Consider the following 23,159-nt stretch of genomic DNA (forward strand, 5'->3'; position numbering starts at 1 on the left):
ATCCGCGCCACACATCACACGCGCCGCTCGACATCCGCACTGCCGCGGAAGTAGAGGAAATGAACGAGTTCTGTGACACTTTCAGCACATACTTCGGACTTCCGAGACTCGTTGTGACATGCAAGTAGGAGTCATGTTGGTGTTCGGCGACACAGTCCAGGCAGTTGCATCGTGCTCCAGCACATAATCGCACCTCTTTTTTTTTAGTGTCATTTTCACTCTATAACACTTCCTCAGTTATGGCTGAACCCCCATCATCAACCGTCTCCATCGAGCGTGTTGCAGTACGCATTCCACCCTTCTGGGCTCCAGACCCGGAAATGTGGTTCGTTCAAGTGGAAAACCATTTTGCCCTAGCAGGTGTCAAATCCGACGAAACCAAATTCAACTATGTGGCAGGTCATTTGGACTGTAAATACACGACCGAAGTGCGTGATATACTTGTCCATCCCCCGACTGAGGACAAGTATGGCCGACTCAAATCAGAACTTATAAAGAGGTTAAGTGTGTCACAGGAACGGAAGACGAAACAACTACTGGAACACGAGGAAGTCGGTGACCGAAGGCCTTCGCAGTTTCTACGGCACCTCCGCAGTTTGGCAGGAACAGTTGTTCCAGATGACCTTCTGAAGTCATTGTGGCTGGGTCGTTTACCACCATCAACGCAAGCGATCTTGGCGACACAGACAAGTTCTTCATTAGACTCATTAGCCGAGCTTGCAGACACCATCGCGGATACAAATCCGAGACCACAGATGGCAGAAGCAGCCTCATTGGAATCCATGTTCGAGAAAATGTCAATCCTCATGACTGCCAAAATAGGAGAGATGGCCATGACACTGCGACAGGAGATCGCAGCTGTAGCATCCCCTACTCGTCTTGGCCAGCACGACAGTCGCCATGACCGCTCCCCATCTGCATCACGCCAGCAACGTTCCCGCAGCAGGAGCTTGCAGGGGATCTGCTGGTACCATCGTTGCTTTGGCGATGGGGTGCGAAAGTGTGTTCAACCCTGCGAATACAGCTCGGGAAACATGCAGGGGACTCGCTGACGGTGGTCAGCGAACCAACCCCGACTTCGGGCAGCCGCCTCTTCATCTCGGACAAGGGCTCAAAGGTACAGTTTTTGGTTGACACGGGTGCTGACATTTGTGTGTTTCCTTGCACTAGACTGCCTGGAAGGCGGCCCAAGTCTAATTATGTCTTGTTCGCAGCCAATGGCTCAAATATTTCGACTTATGGCTTCCTCACCCTAACTTTAAACTTAGGACTCAGGCGTGATTTTGTCTGGCGTTTTGTGGTGGCCGATGTTACCAAACCAATCATCGGTGCTGATTTCCTCCACCATTACGGCCTGTTGGTAGACATTCGGAATCAGCGCCTAGTAGACAGTACCACATCTCTTGCCTCTGTCTGCCACAAGGCTACAAGTGACTTCAGTAGTGTCAGGACTCTGCCTCAATCATCTCACTACCTCGAACTCCTCCAAAAGTATGTATGTCTTACCCGCCCATCTGGTACGCCACATCTTGTCCAACATTCTGCAGTACACCATATCTACACTACAGCTGGGCAGCCTGTGTTCAGCAAACCACGTTGTTTGGCACCGGACAAACTCACGATTGCAAAGAAGGAGTTTGAATCAATGCTCAAACTTGGCACTGCTCGCCCTTCTGACAGCTCCTGGTCTTCACCACTGCACATGGTACCCAAACAAGGGGAGGAATGGAGACAATGTGGGGACTATCGGTTGCTCAATGCACGCACAATTACAGACAGATATCCAATTCCCCACATACAAGACTTCCCCCACACTCTTTGCGGAAAAACAATCTTCTCAACTATTGACCTTGTGAGAGCCTACAGTTAAATCCCAGTTGCACCAGCTGATATTCCAAAAACTGCCATTACAACTCCGTTTGGACTTTATGAATTCCCATTCATGTCTTTTGGCCTTCGTAATGCTGCTTAGACTTTTCAGAGGTTCATATACAAAGTTCTCAGAGGACTTGAATTTTGCGTGTCTTACCTTGATGATATCTTGGTAGCTTCCATCAATGAGGTAGAACATAGACAGCACCTCGAGGAACTCTTCCGACGCCTTGCTCAGTATGGGCTACTTATTAACCCATCCAAGTGCATATTTGGCAAACCACAAGTGACATTCTTAGGACATAATATCTCAGCAGATGGGACCACACCCGTCCCAGAGAAGGTTGATGCTATACTCCACTACAAAAAACCAGTTACGGCGAAGCAGCTACGCCAGTTTACAGGAATGCTAAACTTCTACCGGCGCTTCATTCCCAAGGTTGCCCAGTTGCAGGCTCCCCTTCACGAACTTCTAAAGGGTGATGTGAAAGGCAAAGCCCTGTTAACATGGACACCTGACAGCGACAGTGCCTTTGAGAAGTGCAAAACTAGCCTTGCTGAAGCCACCATGCTCGTCCATCCAAGTTCGTCCGCACCCTTAGCAATAATGGCAGATGCTTCAGATTTTGCAATGGGAGCAGTTCTCCAACAGTTTGTACAATGATCCTGGCAGCCGTTAGCATTCTTCTCCAAGAAATTCAACCCTGCTCAGCAAAAATATGGTGCCTATGATCGGGAGCTACTAGCTATTTATTTAGGGATCCATCAATTTCGCCATATGGTCGAAGACAGACATTTCTCTGTTTTTACCGACCACAAGCCTCTCGTTTATGCCTTCCAGCAAAACCCCGACAAGTGCTCACCTCGGAGATCCCGACATCTTGATTTTATTAGCCAGTTCACCACAGACATTAGGCATATCATGGGGTCCTATAACATCGTTGCCGATGCCCTGTCTGGAGTGGATGCTGTCGCTGCAACCCTTGATTACCAAGCCCTTGCGGCCTCACAGGCTGAGGATGAAGAACTACAAAGGTTTCTACAACTAGATTCTGGCCTGCAGCTGCAGAAGATATGCTTGCCAGATTCCCCAACAGAAATCTATTGCGATGTCTCCACACCAACATCACGACCCTTCGCCACAGCCCGATTTCGCCAGGATGCATTCAATTTGGTACACCAGCTGGCTCACCCAGGCATTAATGCATCTGTACGGTTGGTCACCCAAAGATTGGTATGGCCCTCTGTCAAATCGGACTGTCAAAGATGGGCCCGTGCCTGCCTATGCTGCCAGCGCTCCAAAATTTCACGCCATGTTTCTTCCCCTGTTGGCTCCTTCATTCCACCATCCTCCCGCTTTGACCATGTTCAAATCGACATTGTGGGACCCTTGCCTGTTTCACAAGGCTACCGTTATTGTGTGACCATCATAGACCGCTTCACCCGCTGGCCAGAGGTAGTTCCTGTGGAGAACATTGAGGCTAACACCATAGCTCGAGCGTTTTATGCCAACTGAGTTGTACGCTTTGGAACTCCCCTACAAATCACTACCGACCAAGGGCGCCAGTTCGAGTCCTGCCTTTTCAGGGACCTCAGTAACCTAACGGGAATGACTGGCTTTCGGACCACTGCATTTCATCCTGCCTCAAATGGCATGGTGGAGCGAATGCACAGACAGCTCAAGGCCGCCATACGTTGCCATATGACAGAGCACTGGGTGGACATCTTACCCACCATACTCTTAGGCATCAGAGCAGCATGGCGCGAAGATCTCCATGCTTCTGCAGCAGATTTGGTATATGGCCAACCACTACGCCTACCCGGCGAGTTTCTTGTCGCCCATTCTGATGCAAGACAACTGGAGGCCCCGGGCCTTATCCAAAAGCTTCGGTAGCACTTCCGTCAACTCCGACCAGTTGGTGGCACAAGATATGATAAGCCGAGAACATTCGTTTTCAAGAATCTTGCCACATCCACTGAGGTCTTTGTTCGCCACGATGGTCCAAAAGGGTGCTTGCAACCTCCTTATGAGGGACAATTCCCTGTTGTTAGTCGCTCAGGAAAAACTGCCTATCCAAATGCATGGTAGGCTGCTACCGTTTCCATCGATCGCCTCAAACCTGCATACACCATCCGTGACATCATTCCAGAGGACCACGACATACCACGTCCTGCTGCTGGGATGGCCGCTCCAACGAATCATCTGGATGTCAACATCGTGCCTCCCCAAACTGCAACACGTCGATCCGGCCGCCAAGTCCGCTTTCCTAACCGCCTCCAAGGTGGTTTCTCATAACTTGTGCACAAGTCACTGGCAGGGGGGTACTGTGGCGGTACATCGTGAAGACATCTACCACACTACGCCAACCATGCGGCTATCAGCACCGGCTGTTCCGTCGGTGTTCGTACACCCCTGGGCCAGAATGCAGCGCACCCTCCAGGAGTCCCGTTAGCCCGGATGCCAAGGGGATTATCACCCCTCCTCCACGCTGGCTAGCAGGCTGGCGAGGAGGAAAGGAGAGACAGTTCCAGTCTGTCTCTTAGCACGAGTAGGCTGTTGTGTACTGTACACAGATGTAAATTTGCTAGCGCACTCTACGGCGCAAATAAATAGTGTGCAACAGTAGACCTATCTGTTTATTCTAGCATGGCCTACCTGCCCCTCCCGAATAATCAGTAGCCTCGCGGCTACAGTCAATTTGACAGTATTATCACAGTAGTAGTTAATCTGAAAAAAAAAATCAATGCTAAACATAAATTATTATTTCACTGTATAAATTATTTGTAGCAGTCCATCACCATTAATAAGAAGCTATTGCATATAAGTATGTGCTATACTCATTAGCGCAAACAAATATATATTTTAAATAATATTATAATAATTGTCGGATAAAAACAGTCTAAATCTAGATGGCGCCTTTCAATTACTACTCATTAGAAATAAACAAGAGATATTATCAGATTATGCTCTTGATTAAATAGAAAATATTATGTTTAAGATATATTTAATAAATTTCAGTACTTTACAAAGTTGTGTCTAAAACTTTCTTTTTTTGGTTCCTTGATGAAGATCTGGCAACACAGCACACCGAAACACAAGGGCAGCTCCAATGGCAGAGATCGTGCATTGGGAAGAGAAAGTAATTCCCACTTAAATGCACACTGCAATGTAAGATGAGTAGGGACAAGTTATATGGTGAATTACAATAACACCGAAAAGCATGCGAAAACACCGAAATACAAGTTATATCATGGAATTAAGTAGCATTTAACCAAAACTTAATTCAAATCATAAAAAATGTAATCTTTTAATTTTTTGACGTGACAACGTCTAATAAATCGATGAACGCCGGCTGCACGCACGAAAAAGTGTCCCGTAACGCACATTGTCCCGTTACGCTGTGTCCCGTTACGCTCATTGTACGCTTGCGCCGCATCTATCTCTCTTCCACTCGATTGGAACAACCATCGATTTGACTTTTTCGAGGCACATTAAACTTCAAACACTCCCATTCGTTTCCTATTTTTCCTATCATCATCCTATCCTTAACAGAATAACAGATTGGAAGAATTTAAAGAGTAAACTTGTATAAAAGTTATAGTTAATAATATCTTCGTTAAAGTAATAAACATATTTGAATTAATGAGTGCAAATAAAAGTAAATTTATCACTTAAATTGTAGATTTCATTTCACTCATTCTTTGTATCTATACAAAATAGCGATAATTCAATAAAAATAATTCAATTTTATTCATAAAAGTATGCAATCATTTCATCAATGTTTTGTTATGACGTCACGTTAAAACTATCGTCCGTAAACAGACTTTACAGACAACCAATTTTTTTACTGTTAAATATTCTTGAAAGCACTTAAAAGACTTTCATTGCACCTTTATCTTCATTTCTACGCAATATAATTTATAATCACCGCTCAAGTATCATAGCTGGCCGATGCACGACGAGAAGACTGCACGCCAGTTCACGCTTAGAGGCGATACCGCGCTAGACGCACCAGCGAGCGTCGCACTTATCAACCCCGCTAAACTAACACAAATACACCCCTGACTAGGCAGGCGACTTAAGGGGTAGGAAATGAAACACGTCATATTATTTTCATAAGTGTTTATTATACAACATTTTTTTTAATCTTTCAATATAGAAAATTTTCCTTGTGTTAAGGCAAATATCACCCATTAACAGATTGACAAAGCCAATAACTATTGTGTGTTGACAGTATTATTACAAAAATAGAATTCCTAAAAATAAAAAAAAATCTAAATACTGATGACTTCATAGGTAAAACTATCTGCAGTAGCCATTTATTGTCAAGTTTGTGAATTCAACTTAGTTATATAGCATTAGTTAACAAGTCAATTTTCAAAAGAAAATTGTGTTGGACCAAAAACTATTGAAACCAAGATGGCGTTTTCCTGTTAGTATCTCTCCCCCTTTAAGCCACAATAAATTCGTTGAACGGACCACGGAGTGAGGAACCGTCAGGATACGGCACACTGTGGCCATGTGAAGCCGCTGTTCACCTTATCGTCGCCGTATTGTTTCGCCCTAAATAAGCATTGCGGAAATGGTGGCTTCATCACGTCTCGTTACAGTTGGTAAATATTAATTAGAATGTCCGTCATTAAACACAGTCACTTTGAAAACAGTTTGTACGATGCAAACACTATGCACGACAGCTGACAATCTGGTAGAGAATACCGCACTCGATAAAGTAAAAAAAAAAAAAAATTAAATAATATGAGGGCAGCAAACTCTAGCAGACGAAAACAAGATGGCGGATTAACAGACCATTTAAAAAAAAATAAAGTTGGACTAAACAGACTGACCACCACCAGACTAGGTATTATACTGATCAGTATGAGGTCACGGCAGCCATCTTGAACGTGGCCTGACCAAGATGGCGCGGTCCGCGAGGAAGGGGGGCAGAGCGGCGGTGCTGTCACGTACCTGGGGAAGGGGTCTGGCCGGGCGGGAACCTGTGGGCGCAGCCGCAGGACCTGACCAGGGGCGCCGCCCCCTCCACGCTGCCCGGGTCCACCATGTCGCTCCTGCGCACACACACACACACATGTACACGCCTTGCTGAGGAGCAGCCAGCATTGTTGCGAGCCGATGTCAGGACAGTTCTGGGTCGGGTGTGTTGTACCTCCTACTTACGGATGTGTGTATATATATATGTGTGTACACACACACACACACACACACACACACATATATATATATATATATATATATATATATATATATATGGAGAAGCCCAAAATGTTTCGCGCCTTAAAATGTGTTCTTTTAAAACATTTTAGACGTATTGGAAACCAGAGGCGCACCCAGGAATTTTTTTTTGGGGGGGGGGGGGGGGAGGAGGTTCGATGTTTGTTTTTTTATGAAGGAACACCGGTTTCAAAAATGAAGAGGGGGCCGGGAAATTTTGGATTTCTAGGTGAAAATTGGTGCTATTTAAGAAGTTTTGGTATCTAGTTATTGAATATACTGCTGGTAGAAAAAAGAATAATTTTTAGTACGGTACTAAATTTTGTTTTAGACAAGAATCAAACAAAGATACCTTTGTCAAACCCAGGGTCTCGTCCGCTCAAAATCAGTATTATTTTAATACCATCAGAATGATAGCATGCAATTAAGTCCACATTCTGTGCAACATAAATCACTGACAATGACGATATGCTTTTTACTGCATTCACACACACAAATTAAGTTCACTCTACGAGTAAAATCAAAGGGTATAAAATTCACACATATGTCTATTTAAAACTGCAAAAAATACAGTCCAAAATTATGCAACAATTGAGATAAACGTAGTGCACAAACCATTCTTAGTTTTTATGTAACACAAACTAATTTGTTAAATAATTATAGTAATTCACGGTAGCAGACTACAAATGTTATACTAACATCATAATGTATACACTGACGTGAAAACATCTAACAAAGTTTGGTAGATTGAGCGCTGCCCATAGACCATCGTACCAATTTTGCTGGGATTGGGAATTTTTTTACTTTTTCCATTCTAGATTTTTTCTTCACATTTTCGGAGGGGGTTTTAACCCCCCCCCCTCCCTGGGTGCGCCACTGTTGGAAACTGTGTGAGCTTTATTTTTTATTTTGAAGAAAAGTTTCACAACACACGTAGAAACTACTATACGTGTTTAACATAAATAATAGAACCTATTTGAAAGATCACGTGTGGTCTGTTAAGTGTAGGTACTTCTTTGTGGCTGTTGGGGGGAGAAGGTATGGCGTGCACCTCTCTGCCTGTCGGAGCCAGTCGCACTCGGGCTCAAATCACGCTGTTTGGGTTCCCAGTTATTTTGAAGCTTGGACCAATATTACAAGTCTATTAATGATGTTCGCAGGCTTTCGCGACCATTGTCTGAAGTAGCTTGGCTTCTGGGTTTTGTAACCGAGTTCTTGCCGAATAATTCACCGACGTTTCAGCCGACATCGCAGTCGCCATCTTCAGGAAAGCAGTTACCTACTGAGGGTTTGATTTCTCTCCTGACCTTACTAAAACTAAGTGTATTATTTGTAGGTGGAGTCAGGGCTAGCGATGTACCTAGGTGCGTCTCAGGCCTAAGCCTATACGTAGGGGCAAGACTGCGTGGTGAATAGCGATAAAACCGAAATAACAGCGAACGTGAAGTCAATGAACTGTATAATACAGAATTGCAAAGCGAAACACAAAATGCAGCGCAATTAATCTCAATTACTCCATTTAGTCTATTAAGAAATATGAATAATTTCATAAATCTTTAGTTTAGACTTCTATTTAAAAACCTTAAATATGAAGTACTAAGTTAATAAAAATATTAAGTTAAATGTAGGGTCTTTTCAAAGTAAAGTAAATAAAACCAGTTTATATCTGATTCCCTAAACACACGGCTAAAGGCCTACAGAGAAACATCACAATGAAATGCATAAGTATAATAATTTTGGACTTTTAACACTACAAATTGATTTTTTATTCATATTAATAGTATAAAACAATAAAACTGTAAAAAATTACATTTATGTATGTACATATTGGAACCATAAATAAACTTAAATCGCACAGTCAATCAAATATAATTTTTCCACTGCTTAAAAAGAAATGAAGTTTTAGTATTAGTTCCGATAACAATATTTCTTGTTTTGTTTTTTGAGTAATTTTATATATTGATGTGCAAAACTTTTGATACTTTAAAAATAAAAAAAATGACGAAATTGTCAAAATATAAAACCATAGATTTTGCTCGAGACATTGCAAAATAATATTTTGCAATGTCTCGAGTATACATTTAAGTTCCTGACCATGAATTGTTAAAGCAGTTGATCAACGTTAGTTTGCGTGATAAAATTACACGTGTTAAATTTTTTTATTGTAATTAAAGACGTGATCCATTTTTAATGACGATATTAGCTTTTTTATAACATAATATAATCTTGGCTCTCTATTGTTATCTTCAACTCGTGTGTTTCTTGTGTATATTTGATTGTTTAATATTTGGTGGCAATTGAATTTATTTTCGTTTATTTGAATCATCCAATTTGAAAACATTACTATCAATATGTTAGTTAACTTTGATCTGTTTGGTGTTTTAGTTTACAATAATAAATTATGCACTAATATTTGGGGAATTTTTTTTCTGATTTTATTGGTTAGGTCTCTAATTAGTGATGCGCACAATTATCCAGTATACAGCGCAGAATTACCCGACTGTGTGTGGTAATACTGCGCAGTGCAGCATTTCATTTTAAAATTTATATGACTTTTGGTTATTATGTTAGCGCTTCGAATCATTACCATGAATGAATATTATGATACAAACAAACACCCTTAAACAAAATTTCACCTGAATACATTATTTAAGTATCTTAGATACGTCCCAAGTTAAGTACGCAGAATTCGCCCATCTTCCCCCTCACTCAGTCATGTTGGGATTAGCCACGCATTGTGTGATTCGTGCTGGGATTGGTCAGCCGTGGCAGTGATTGATGGCATTGCTAATTCCCCTATCTTAACTCTAGATTAAAACTATAGTAGGTCGGTCCCGTCAGGGGCGCAACAACTAAATTTCCAAAGGATGGGGGGGGGGGGGCAATATACCTTTTTATAAAGAATCATCGATCCCCCTATTGAAGCGGGGGGTCCGGGGGTCCTCCCCCTAGAAAATTTGTATTTCAAGGTGGAAAATGGTGCTATTTAAGCAGTTTTATTATCTAAAAATTGATTACACAGCACTTTCTTTGCCCCCGTTTGCCACCACTTCAAGGTTTCAGAGGGGGGGGGGAGGGGCAAAATACCCTTGCCCCCCCCCCCCTTGTTGTTGCGCCCTTGGGTCCCGGGGAAAACCTGCACACACACAGGGAAACCTTTGGGCACGGACATGTGGGATGCAATTTGCATGCATTAAACGTAGGCGAGCACGGGAAGCCTTCTTTTCACAGACGAGAGAGCCAAACGCCCGATCGTGCATCTTCGTTTTTTTTTTTGTTAATTGTAACTCATGATAACTAATGGTCAATTATAGGTTAGGTTAGCCACATTATAAATACTTTAAAACATTATGGACTGTTGATTTGGTTAGGATAGCTACATTAAAGATACTGTGAAATCATGTAAACAAAAAAGCGAGCTTGACCTTCGGGGAACTTCGGGTTTGGCTCTCTCGTCTGTGAAATGAAGGCTTCCCGGCGAGCACAGGATGCAGAGGATTGTTTGGCTGAAGAGTTGGTCAGAGTGTAAAATAGTCTACCATGCGGGGGTTGGTGCACATGGACGAGAGGTCTGCTGGTGACCGGAGACGCAAGCGCCCCTGGTGGAGGATGGCTACACTCACCACCACCAGGATTCCAGCAGCACTTAACAACTGAAGAAGAAACTTACAAACTATAGGCACTTGATTAATATTGAGGGTCTTTGAAATTTTCCTGTCATCTAATCCACTCGCCTGCGAGGGGAGTGTCTCCTGATTGGCTGCAGCTGTAGGCAAATCAGAGCCTTCCTTTCTTCTGGTTGGCTGGTTGGTTAAATGCAGGAGGATTTCCAACAAACTCAGTAGGTAACTGCTACCCTAAAGATGACTACTGTTATGTCGACCGAAACGTCGGTGAAATCTTCGCCTGCAACGCGGCTAAAACCCAGAATCCAAGCACTTCAATAGTGATGAGGTTTTTTTTTATAAACGCTTTGACAGTGACTAAGCGAAGTTTTAAAAACCCTAGTCTTGTCTCATATTGGCGTGAGAGTTTTACATCATATGTCTTGCGTGATAACATAGACTTAAGCAGTAACTAGCTAAACTGGCAAACATTCTCGTATCATTTGGCTTACATCGGCAGTTCTCAGTAAACATTACGGTATGTACGTTTTTGATATACAATCCCATAAAGGAGTTTTTAGCATGCACATTCACCCATTTAGTCCGAGCTATTATAGGCTCTCAGTGACAAAATCTATAGGCTATAAAATGTTCGAAGTCTATAGGACCATAGACTTCTCAGCGTATTTATTTAGAGAAGCCGAACATACACTGTGATGGACTCGAACAGTTCCGAAAATATCCGAAGATCGTCGCTCGTTCATGCAACTTTCACGAGAAATAACTATACATTTGTACGATTTCAGAGAATTTTAACTGTCGCAGAACTAGTCTAACCACTTTTAATTGACGTAATGTCATAACCTACAGAAAAAAACTATCTTATATATAAAATTCTCGTGTCACAGTTTTCGTTTCCATACTCCTCCGAAACGGCTTGACCGATTTTGATGAAATTTTTTGTGCTAATCCGGTATCTATGAGAATCGGCCAACATCTATTTTTCATCCCCCTAAATGTTAGGGGTAGTCCACCCCTATTTTTTTTTTTTAATTTTTGGACAAAAGTTTTTATTTTATTTTTTTTATAATGTGGCATTAGAAAATACATACAACCCTAAATTTTCACCCTTCTATCATCAACCCTTAATTTTTAATATATTTTTATATTTTTCAACCCCGGTCGATAGCTGATCAATTAACACTTGATCAACCTTCCCCGCCTACAGCGAGCTCATTACCTGGATTAACTCATAGACCACATATTAATATGAAATGCCATCCCTAAGGGAGTGAAAAAGTGATAATTTCATTTTATAACAAAAAAAATCATAGGTCATAGACATACAAATAGTGAGTGAGTGTCATTTCTTTATGTCTGCCACACGATCATACACATAGTAAGGTCTGGCAAATTCACATTTTTCTCCTTGGTGAGACCAGCCCGCTTAGTGGAGCTCGCAGCGGCTAGCAAAATAAAGGCGCTCATAACAGTTTTGTTCTTAACTTCGTCAATAGATAGCGTTAGTTGCCTTGAATTTTAAACGCACCATCGTTTGATGCGTTTGTCATGTCTTTAATTTTCGTTTGTTTGTGCCGTATATGTTCCTATACCATTCATCCAATTGCGATGCAATTTTGGTGAGTTGTTATGCGCATGCCCGTGAAGGTTTCTCAGACGGTATAACTGTTTTGCAATAGTTTGAGCACAAATCGTTTCAAAAAAATGTGTTTATTTCATATTATATAACGGCACTTCGTCTGTTTTTGTTGTATAAGTGCACATGCATGACACAATTTATTTAAATATAAAAGAGAGTCAGAGATAGAGTGATATATATACAGAGTGAGAATGAGAGAGACAGAGAGATAAGTTGAGATAGAGCGAGGTATATAGAATGAAATGGGTTAGATAAATAGATATATATATGCATAGCGCTATATAGAGATTTATATTAAGAAGAAATAGAGATAGTGGGAGGTAATTATATATGTACATATGTAGATATAAAGAGATAAATAGAGATAGAGAGATACATATATAGATGTAAATAGAGATAAATATATATTTAGAGATATGAATGGATGATTTGTTTATGTGTAACTACTTTAAACATATTACAAAACAAAACTGAATGAGGCATTGTAATGCATGCTGAGCATTAGCTTGATAATGGAATCATTTCAATATTAGTAATCTCTTATTTTTCAGCTTTTTTCTATAGTGCTTTATAAAGTCTAGATTGCATACAGACCACCAATTTTTCGATATATACAGGTAAATAACTATACACTGGCAGAACGTCTGTCGGGATCTGAAAGTGATAAAAATTATTTTGCACAATTGACATTCAAATTAAGAAGACAATAAAAGTTACTAACTACATCTGATTTCTAAAAAGGTCCCCTTCACCCTGTGTTCAGCCCGGGCAGCGCTGGGTACTGCAGCTAGGAATTCCCTAGAAATAATTTATATGGCAAAACAACGTTTGCCGGGTCAGCTAGTTAATTATGTAATCGAAAAACATACCCAATGTTCTACTGTACAACAGCAAGATAAAAATGAATATAAAACGTTGCACGATTGTTGAATGTTCAGGCTCTGACTCCATCTCAGTTTATGTTAGGTTTCTCGTTTCTCTAATTGCATCCAGGCCAAATAATTTCTATCACTTTAACAAATCTCACTGCAGAACCAGTAAAAATAAGACCAAGTACCAAATGGCTAAACTGTCTTATTGTCCTTGTGGTAAGCGCACAGCTACATTGCTGCCACTCAAAGCCATGCCAAGGTGTTGGATATCTGGCGAGGGTCAGTATTGTGCTGTGGTTGGACCATCTCAGTACGTTGGGTGGCGCATCCCCCTATTCAAGCCTGCAGGCAGCTCCCAATGTAACGGAGATCGCAAACTGTTATAAATTACAGTACATTCATGGAATACCCACGGAGTAAAGAATTGTCAGGAGATGACAATGGTGTAACGTAGTTGAAGTCACTTTTTAACATCGTCTTCGCCATATTGTTCCGTCCGAAACATTGCGGGAATGGTGCTTGATAACGTCAGATGATGTAAGGATTAATTAGAATTTCCGTCGTTAAAAACAGTTATTTTTATATATGAAAAAAAAGTAATTTGAAACTGTTTTTACAATGACAAGTCACCACTACACTTTTGCTAGTGTTTTGAGTGGCTAAACAATATGACGCAACAATTCGCTGAAGGAAAAAAAAAACTGCTTCACACAACATGAAATCATGAAGATGTGGTCATCCCCTGGGAATACCAGTGGTTTTTTTTCTTCAGACGTTGGTATACACCCTTTGCATAGGTTGTGAAACCCACAGATATAAAAAGTAACCAGGAGCGTAACCAAACAAACTTTGACGTGGAATGTACCAATATGGCGGCCGGACAGTTCCAGCTGATTCTCTCTCCCCACCCCTCCTCCATCGCACGACCTTGTGCTACCCCAGTGGTGAAACCAGCATTAAAGTTAATATAAAATTGCTTACCGTACAGACCTAGATCTGCTACTGGCAATGAACAAATAGGTGAATTCATTATAATTATAACCTACACAGCTATTGTCATAATGATCGTAGAATTGCAATTTGAGTTGCAAGTAGGGAAAAAAAAGTGTGCATATGTTACATCACTATAAAGCATTTTGTCAAACTACTGTTACTCCATTTAGGCCTATCTCTTTCCGATTCCGAGACCATCTGGAGACCATAGGCAGTTTTCAGCAAGAATTTTTCGGCAGGACTATACATGAAAATTCAGCTGACAAATAATGATTTTTTTTTTTTTTTTTAGTAAGCAGGTAGATATTTGCATCTGATAATTTAACTTTCAAAAACTTTTCCGAAAGAAATTTACTACGACTAAATAAAAAAAAATATATATTTATAATTTTTAAAGAATATTTTAACAGAATTGTTATTTTGCATGACAACGAAACAGGGAAACGCTACAGAAACTAGCCTATTCAATGTGACTAAGTTCCTTAGTTCCACTTTGGTATATTAAAGCCTATATGCACCGCACCTACCGGTAAATTTCTGGTTTTGAAAATGAAGTTATTTCACATTTAAATTTAGGTCCGTGAGGAAATAAGTGCAATTGTTAGAAAATGTTCACAAATACGAAAATTAATCTAATCCGTACGAGTTCGTCTCCGACCGAGTGTTATTGAAGAAACTCTATTCTTGTTTCGTGAGATATGTCTCCGTGTCCGTGTCAATGTATAAAGGGCCTAACGCGGGTAATGCACCGTCTGCTGAAGTTAAAAGACGCGCTACCAATTTATTTTCCTGCGTTTCGAGACTTCCATTTAGTAACTTTTGACTCGGAGAAGCTACGACGTTCGTTTGAGTTTCAATCGTCAGCTCTCGTCAAAATCTATCGATTGCATATATAAAACATTAGTGTAAAATAGTTGCAGTGAATATGTATGGTGTTAAAAAAAAATGTAATAAAAATATATGTCAGCCTATACGCGATTTCTTAGTGTTCAAACACGATTTCATTTCCCAGAATCTGGCCTGTCTTACCGGCACATGACAGTCGAGGTGCTTGGCTGCTCCTGTGTTGTCTCCACGGCCTCCCTCTTCGCACGTAGCTGCGCCCTCTCAGCACTCGTGCGCGACGACAGTGTTGCTGCAAGTTGCGGTGGTGTTCCCGGGCAGCGAACCTGCACACCTCCGAGTAGGCTCTCAGCTCTCCGCCGGCGGCTATCGATCGGAGCGCTGCACGCTGGTGCCATCTGCCGGCGTCGCGATCAACTACCTCGCGCCGAGGCCTGTTCCATAGCGGTGCGGAAACGAACGGAAACGAACATTTCACTGTCGCGTCTGCTGCTTCCACAATTCGCGGAAACGTAACAAATGGCAACCAATGAGATTGCATTTCAAGGTTTCGAAATATTAATTTAATTAAAATTATGTATCATGCTCCAAGATCATTGCCCGGGCAGAATTTATATATATATATATATATATATATATATATATATATATATATATATATGTACAGTGGCGGATCTAGGATTTTGATTTGGGAGGGGCTTGACCCAGCTGAGGCTAGGCTTTATCTAGGCTTTTACAATAGTGGAACCAGATGCTTTTGGAGGGGGCTTGAAGCCCCTTAACCCCCCCCCCCTCTGGATCCGCTACTGTATATGTATATATAATAAAAATAAACGACGGCTTCTAATTGTCGCACGGAGCCACGTACCTAAACGGACCCGTTTTCGTCTGCGCGCTATTGTAAAAACTCTGTTCCGTGAGATTCGTCTCCATTTAATTGTCATTGTAGAACTGGCCTTAGCGAGAAATACATAGGTATACTTAGGCCCTGGCAACCTGCATCGAATCATATAATCATATTATATTAAACAAACTACAAACTTGGAGCTCTCGTCCAGTTTTTTAGCTGCTAAAGAGTGTTCGTGTATGGAAAAAGAGGGGTGGGGATGGATTTGGGGGGGGGGGGGGGGGGGGTGAAATGGAGGTTATGAAGTACGAGATCTCGGTGAAGGAACTATGTTATTTCGGGTGATGTAAGGTGAGCTGTTATGATACCTAGGATCACAAACCAACACAAAGGCAGTGATGCATGCTGGGAATGATAACGTAACAGTCAAAATCCCCGTTTTTTTTTATTATATAATTTTGATTCAAATCCCTTCCAGAAATAGTCCTTTAATCTCTTTTGGTCCCGCCGTATGCGAAACTGTGTTAAAAACCAAGTACAGAAATAAAAATTTTAATTATTTAAACTTGTTTTATTTTCACAACGATAGTTAAATTAACCCTTTCCTGGACACTGTTAGGATAAGTCGAGGCTATTACATCATAAAAGAGTAAGGAAAAATTAAAAAAAAAAAAAAAAAACAATTGGTTGTCTGTAAAGTCGGTTTACGAACGATAGTTTCACGTGACAACGTCATAACAAAACATTGATGAAATGATTGCATACTTTTATGAATAAAATTGGATCATTTTTACTGAATTATCACTATTTTGTATGGATACAAAGAAGGAGTCAAATGAAATCTACAATTTAATTGATAAATTTACTTTTATTTGCACTCATTAATTCAAATATGTTTATTACATTAACGAACAGATTATCTTAACTACAACTTTTATACATGTTTGCTATTTAACTTCTTCCAATCTGTGTTATTCTGTTAAAGATAGGACGATGATAGGAAAAGTAGGAAACGAATGGGAGTGTTTCAAGTTTAATGTGCCTCGAGAAAGTCAAATCAATGGTTGTTCCAATCGAGTGGAAGAGAGATAGATGCGGCGCAAGCTCACAATGAGCGTAATGGGACACAGCGTAACAAGGAATGTGCGTAACGGGACACTTTTTCATGCGTGCAGCTGGCGTTAATCGATTTATTAGACGTTGTCACGTCAAAATGATACAATTTTATTCATAAAAGTATGCAATCATTTCATCAATGTTTTGTTATGACGTTACGTTAAACTATCGTCCGTAAACCGACTTTACAACAACCAATTGTTTTTTTTAAATGTTTAACTATTATAATTTTTCATAAATTAAAAAAATTGAATTTTTTTTATCGAATGAAATTTTAGAAGAATTTACACACCTACAGCAAATTTTATATTTCTGTAACTATTTTAATTTTTATCTCAGCGTGTGAAATAAGTATAAACACTCGCTGTGATTATTTTAAAGTAAAATAATTTTATAAACAAATGCTTAGTTTGGACTTACAGAATAGTAACCATAATTATAACCTGTATTTTTTAGGTTAAATAACATTCTAAAAAGAGTGTAGTAGGTGAGAAATAACCATGCAATTATAATGTAGCGCGCGACTGTAAACTTGAGGGGTACCCGTCTCTGATCCTGGGTCCAGGATCCATAATACGAATGTGGGGGCCATGCCCGCCTCACTAACCCAACGGCGGCTCCAGGAAGACCTCTCGGCCAGGGCTCACGCACAGGAGGATGCAGTTAATAATCATGACATTGCCCTTGGGATATTCACAAAATATATGGTCTCAAATACTGAAATTTAGTATTTTCGTGCAAATTTTGATCGAAAAAAGAGTTTAGCACATTAACGAAAGTATTTAAGTTAACATTAACATTCCTTACAAACAGGGGCGCAACAACTAAATTTCCAAAAGGGGGGGGGGGGGGCAATATACCTTTTTATAAAGAATCATCGATCCCCCCTATTGAAGCGGGGGGTCCGGGGGTCCTCCCCCGGGAAAATTTGTATTTCAAGGTGGAAAATGGTGCAATTTAAGCAGTTTTACTATCTAAAAATTGATTACACAGCTTTTTCTTTGCACCTGTTTGCCCCCACTACAAGGTTTCAGAGGGGGGGCAAAATACCATTGCCCCCCCCTGTTATTGCGCCCCTGCTTACAAAGAAATAAGAAGTAAAATTTGGGCTCGGAAGGGGCTATCGCGCTTGCACTAACCTCGCTGCTGGCGTCGGCGGCGAGGCGCGGGATGCGGGATGCGGGATGCTGGGTGGACCCCGACTGGCGGCCCCGGGCACCGTCACGCCTCGCGCCGACAATGCCCCCCGTCGACTTCCGCAGGCCCGCGTTCATCCGCGCGCCGCCCATCACACACACACACACACGGCCATTCCTTCGTGTTCGCGCACGTCATTCCAAATACATTTCAAATACAATCAGGGCCGGTGCAAGGTAAATTGGCGCCCTAGGCGAAAAACCTTAATGCCCCCCCCCCCGGTCCGACACCCCAAAAATTTTTTCCTTGCCTCAAAATACATCACGTAAGCCTAAGATTTGGTCAACAATCAAATGTAAGCAAGCTTGTGTTTTTTTTTCTTTACTTTTTTACTTATTACAAATCATAAACAGGTCACCGTGGACTTTAAATAATTACTTATATAAATATAAACATTCCAAACTGTTACAAAAATCAATTTTCATCTAGTTTCAATAATCTTTAAACATATTATATCAGCTGTTATGTGTCGTGCTGCGCCGCCCCCAGCTACTTGGCGCCCTAGGCGGTTGCCTAGTTCGCCTGTGTGGACGCGCCGACCCTGAATACAATCATACCTAACCGTCATTAAGGGGCCCGCCTCGTCAGGGGTGTATCTGTGTTAGTGAGGCGGGATGATAAGCGCGACGCTCGCTGGTATTTCTAGCGCGGTATCGCCTCTAAGCGCTAGGCTCTGAACTGACGCGCAGTCTTCTCGTCGTCACAGGACAACTGTGAAATTTGAGCGGTGACCGTAACATTATATGGCCGAGAAATGAAGATAAAGGTGTGATGCAAGTCCCTTAAGGCTGTTCCAGTGGTCCAAAAAACGTTCCTACTTCCGAATGACTTCAGACTGATACATCACTCACAATAGCATAAAAACTGATCACTGAACGCCCTAAGAGTACTGTATAAGACTCTGGGTCGCGCCGCTGGGCGCTCAGTCGCCTCAGGGCTCTAGAGGAGAGAGGCCACGCCGCTCGGCTCCCGAACAATTGGAGGGCGAGGCGCGTAAGAAAATGGACAGTGCGCTCCAAGCGGAGGGATAGCTAACTGCTTGCAGGCTGGCAGACAGTGATATAGGGGTAGGGGGGGGGGGGAAGGATGAGAAAGATAGAGACAGCTCGGCGCGCTCTCTCTGCCAAGGTCATATTCTCCTCGCCTGTTGCCTGCCCGGCTCATGTGTCTGGAGTCTTTCTCTCTCTCTCTCTCTCTCTCTCTCTCTCTCTCTCTCTAAAAATGAATCAATACATATTTTCTTTTGTTGTCTCTGCTGGTCTGTCTCTGTTGTTGTGTGTGCGTGTGTTTATTATTATGTGAAGATATCGGCCTACACAGGAAGCCGAAACCTGGACAGGGCGCAGCTTACATGTTTATGCTACACAAAGGCGTACTTTCGATCGAACAATGTTGCTTCATACACATGCAGACACTGCACGGAAAAAAATAATTCTGTACTTTTACAAAAGATTCTTTCGGAAACCAGTTGCCAAAGGTTTTTAATACTACAAGAAAGATTTTGTAACTTTATTCAACACATTTGCATGAAAAAGTGCGTTTCTCGAGATAGTACTGAGTATTTATTGCAAAAATTGGCGTATTATTATGAAATTTAATTGATTCATTCAAGCCTAACTTTTTAAAACATTGAAAAGATAATCGAATATTCAAAAAGTTGACTTTTGTTGTTGCATCATGCTTATTATGTGCGCGGTTAATAATGTAAAGCTATACAGGGAACGGTTTAAAAATTATTTTGAACAATTTGAGGTTCTGGGACAACACACATCATAAATAACCGGTAAGAATCCGAACCCAGCATAACAGCAAACACTATTTTCTAGTGATACAATTGTTTTCATGTAATGTACAATTGTAAAAAATATACGCAATTTTGCATTACTCTTTGTGTTTCTTTTACATCTTTATGTCCACATTCAACGTTAAAATAAATCAATACAGGCCTACATCAAGATCGCAGAATGAATATGAAAACATATTTTTATATATCTCTAAATTTTTCGACAAAAGTTATTAATTGGCGTATTTATTTGTCCAAGGGTTTTTTGGTTGAATAAACAGTTTCATTATGTTTGAAGAAGTTGTCTAATTTCTTCACGACTAAATAACTCGGATAAATGATGGGTTATTTCTGCATTAAATTACTTCATTAACACTTTCTTAATTTTCTCACCCGAAAACGAATTGAACCGTATACATCACACGCATCATTAAACGTTTAGCACAAAATGGCTATGAATTAATTTACCGTTTGTTCATGAATCTGTATATAAATAAAAGTGTTCCTGTTATTTACCTCATGTTCTAAAAACAAACATACGGCTCAATGAAAATGCTTTCGTTCAGTTAATTTGTTTATTTACGAAAACTGAAACTAAAAAAAAGACAGTACATCACAGCTCATTTATTTTGGCGACGGCTTTCAACGTTCCTGCTTATAGTAACAACAATTTTAGGTTTTACAAAATAATCTCAACATTCATTTGATATATAATTTAATTTTGAGAAGGTTATTTTACGAGTAATAGGCTAATACAAAAATAAATTTACCGTTTTTATAATGCGCGATTTTAAAATTTTGCAGCCATATTTTTAAATTCAGGTTAGCAGTTACATATCTGAACTATACAAGAAAAATCAATTATGAAATAAGACCAACAATAAATATTTTAGATTCTTTAGACTTTATTGTTCTGAACAAATACAATTTATTTTAAAGGACAATACAAATATAGCATTAAATTGTACAGACAGCAATTACCATTGAACTTTTGTAACGTATCCCTGCACTCTGTACTACTGTATAAGTGTAGTCCATAGTATTGGTGTACGTTGCATGAGCCAGCGACCAGCAGCCAATTAATATTTTGTATGTTTTTATGAATAAGCGAAAAGGTAGCCATTCTGGTATGAGTTCGACAGCGCACGTGCTACAGAGGTTCTCGCGTCAATGAAATATCCCGTAACCCTATCCAGAAAATACTTCTGCTTGTAACAGTTTATGAGCTACTGGTTCCAGTTCAACAATCAATACAATGGCACTATTTGTAGCTAGTTTAATTTCACGTGCATCGACAAAACATGTGCGTTGTATTTATTTACTACAAGTAAATCTGAAAGAAGTGCCTCACTAATTCAGTTGAAAATTTTAATTTTTAATTTTATTTCATTTCCAAGATTCTCAATTCAGTAGCTATAATTTGTTAGCTCAAAAATAGTAATTAATAATTCTGATTAAAAAATCGTTACTTTATAACATAAATGCTGGGTGATTTAAACAGTTAACCATGTTTACATATATTTTTCTTGCTTGTGTAACCGCTCAATTATTTTATTTAATATTTTAAAACATAAATTTAATCTTTCTTTACGTGATATTGTAAGATAAGTAAACAAAAGTTATGGATGAATACTTTTTCCGTGTGTGTAGGGTTTCCGTAGTCTTCTCGGTACGAAATATGAGTTAACTTGATACCGAATGCTGCATTTTCAGATATTTTATCTCAGTCGTCGGTATCAGCCTAAAAAAAATGCGGAATGAATCTCGGCATTGTTTCCATGGACTGATTCCATCTGGTGTACCGTAAGCTGCGAGCCGCCACGGGATTTTAGTGCTAGAAGTGTTTATTTTGTTTGTGATAATAAGTTTGACACCTCGTGCAGTAAATTTGTGTTATTTAAATGAAGGAAGATGTTGTGTGAGACTTTCATGTGTATCTCCGTGGTCACAAGACGGTGGTCATGATGACTTGTGGAATTCTTCTGCATTTAAAGAACTAATAATTTAAATCATTTGGTGACCGAGACACATTTTTTCGTAAATCTTCGCTTTATCAATAACCTTTTTCCATCTTAGGTGAACACAGGCAATTTTTTTGTCTCTCAAGTTGCTACTAATATATTTCTGCATGTCCACTCGGAACCAGTCGTGAGTTAGCCGACGTTTTGAGTGGAACACTTTGTTAAAGAATTTGAGCGTGAATTCTTTTACTTATGGACGGAAACTTTAATTTCATCTAAGGATGTCTTTAAGAAAGATATTTTCCTGTCTCCACCAGGAATATTATTACAAAAACACTGAGTGAAGTCTTTCTTTGTCTAGCATAGGCGTACCCAGGTGGGGTGTTTTGGGGGTTCAATTCCCCCCCCCCCCCCGAAGTAAAGACAAGAACATTCATGTATTTCGAAGCTAATTGTCTGAAGTTTCACACAGAGCGACGAGAGAGATAACGTCACCAAGCAGTCCAACATCGTAATTTTTGCAACCAAACATTTAACGAACATTTCCAGCTATAATAAATAAATACAAATGGAGAAAACTTAAAAAAAAAAAAAATAGCTAAATACAGTAGAATCTCGCCTATGCGACCCCCTCCGATGTGTCCATTCCATTTATACAATCATTTCTTAAGAAACCGTAAAAAAGGGGGAAACAAAACACCTTTGATACACAAATGCATTGGCTGTTACAAAATGAAATTACTGTATCCACGTGAGTCAGTCCCCAGAGTCCACTGGTACAAATGCCCATCATAACAATACAATCATGTAGATACCACTAGAATGTCTTGGCCGGCTAGTCGCGGTGCACATATGCCCATCGTCTATTCTTTCACTCACACATACACCAAGAGTCCAAAAACGACTCACAGATTCATAACATCACAAATATAATACAACCATAAAAAACTTTTTCATTTAAATAACATGAAAAATTTTATCCACAAACATTCACCTAACCAAAGACGTGAACATTAGTAAATAGTGTAAATAAATGTTGTAAGGAAAAAAATACATAGAATATTAATTAACATGACCATGAAAATGTACAAGTATTAATAAATTAAGTTCTTCACTGTGGCATAATTAGCAAATCTCCTGTATAACACAAAATATATTAGTAGTTACATCTTTAAAAAAC

At 40.2% G+C, this 23,159-nt stretch overlaps 1 protein-coding gene across 1 annotated transcript in view; it reads right to left on the reverse strand.

Moving 5' to 3' along the window:
• Positions 1 to 18,327, reverse strand: part of LOC134540347 (uncharacterized) — a 74,141-nt gene extending 55,814 nt beyond the window's left edge. The window contains exons 1-3 of the mRNA XM_063383019.1: positions 18,178 to 18,327; positions 15,262 to 15,473; positions 6,839 to 6,939 (exon numbers count right to left, since the gene is read on the reverse strand). Of these exons, the coding sequence (XP_063239089.1) occupies positions 6,839 to 6,939; positions 15,262 to 15,473; positions 18,178 to 18,327 (463 nt within the window). The remainder of the gene's footprint in view (positions 1 to 6,838; positions 6,940 to 15,261; positions 15,474 to 18,177) is intronic.
• Positions 18,328 to 23,159: the final 4,832 nt, after the last annotated feature.

The sequence above is a fragment of the Bacillus rossius genome, chromosome 16 (genome assembly GCF_032445375.1).
Source record: "Bacillus rossius redtenbacheri isolate Brsri chromosome 16, Brsri_v3, whole genome shotgun sequence".
NCBI lineage: Eukaryota > Metazoa > Arthropoda > Insecta > Phasmatodea > Bacillidae > Bacillus > Bacillus rossius.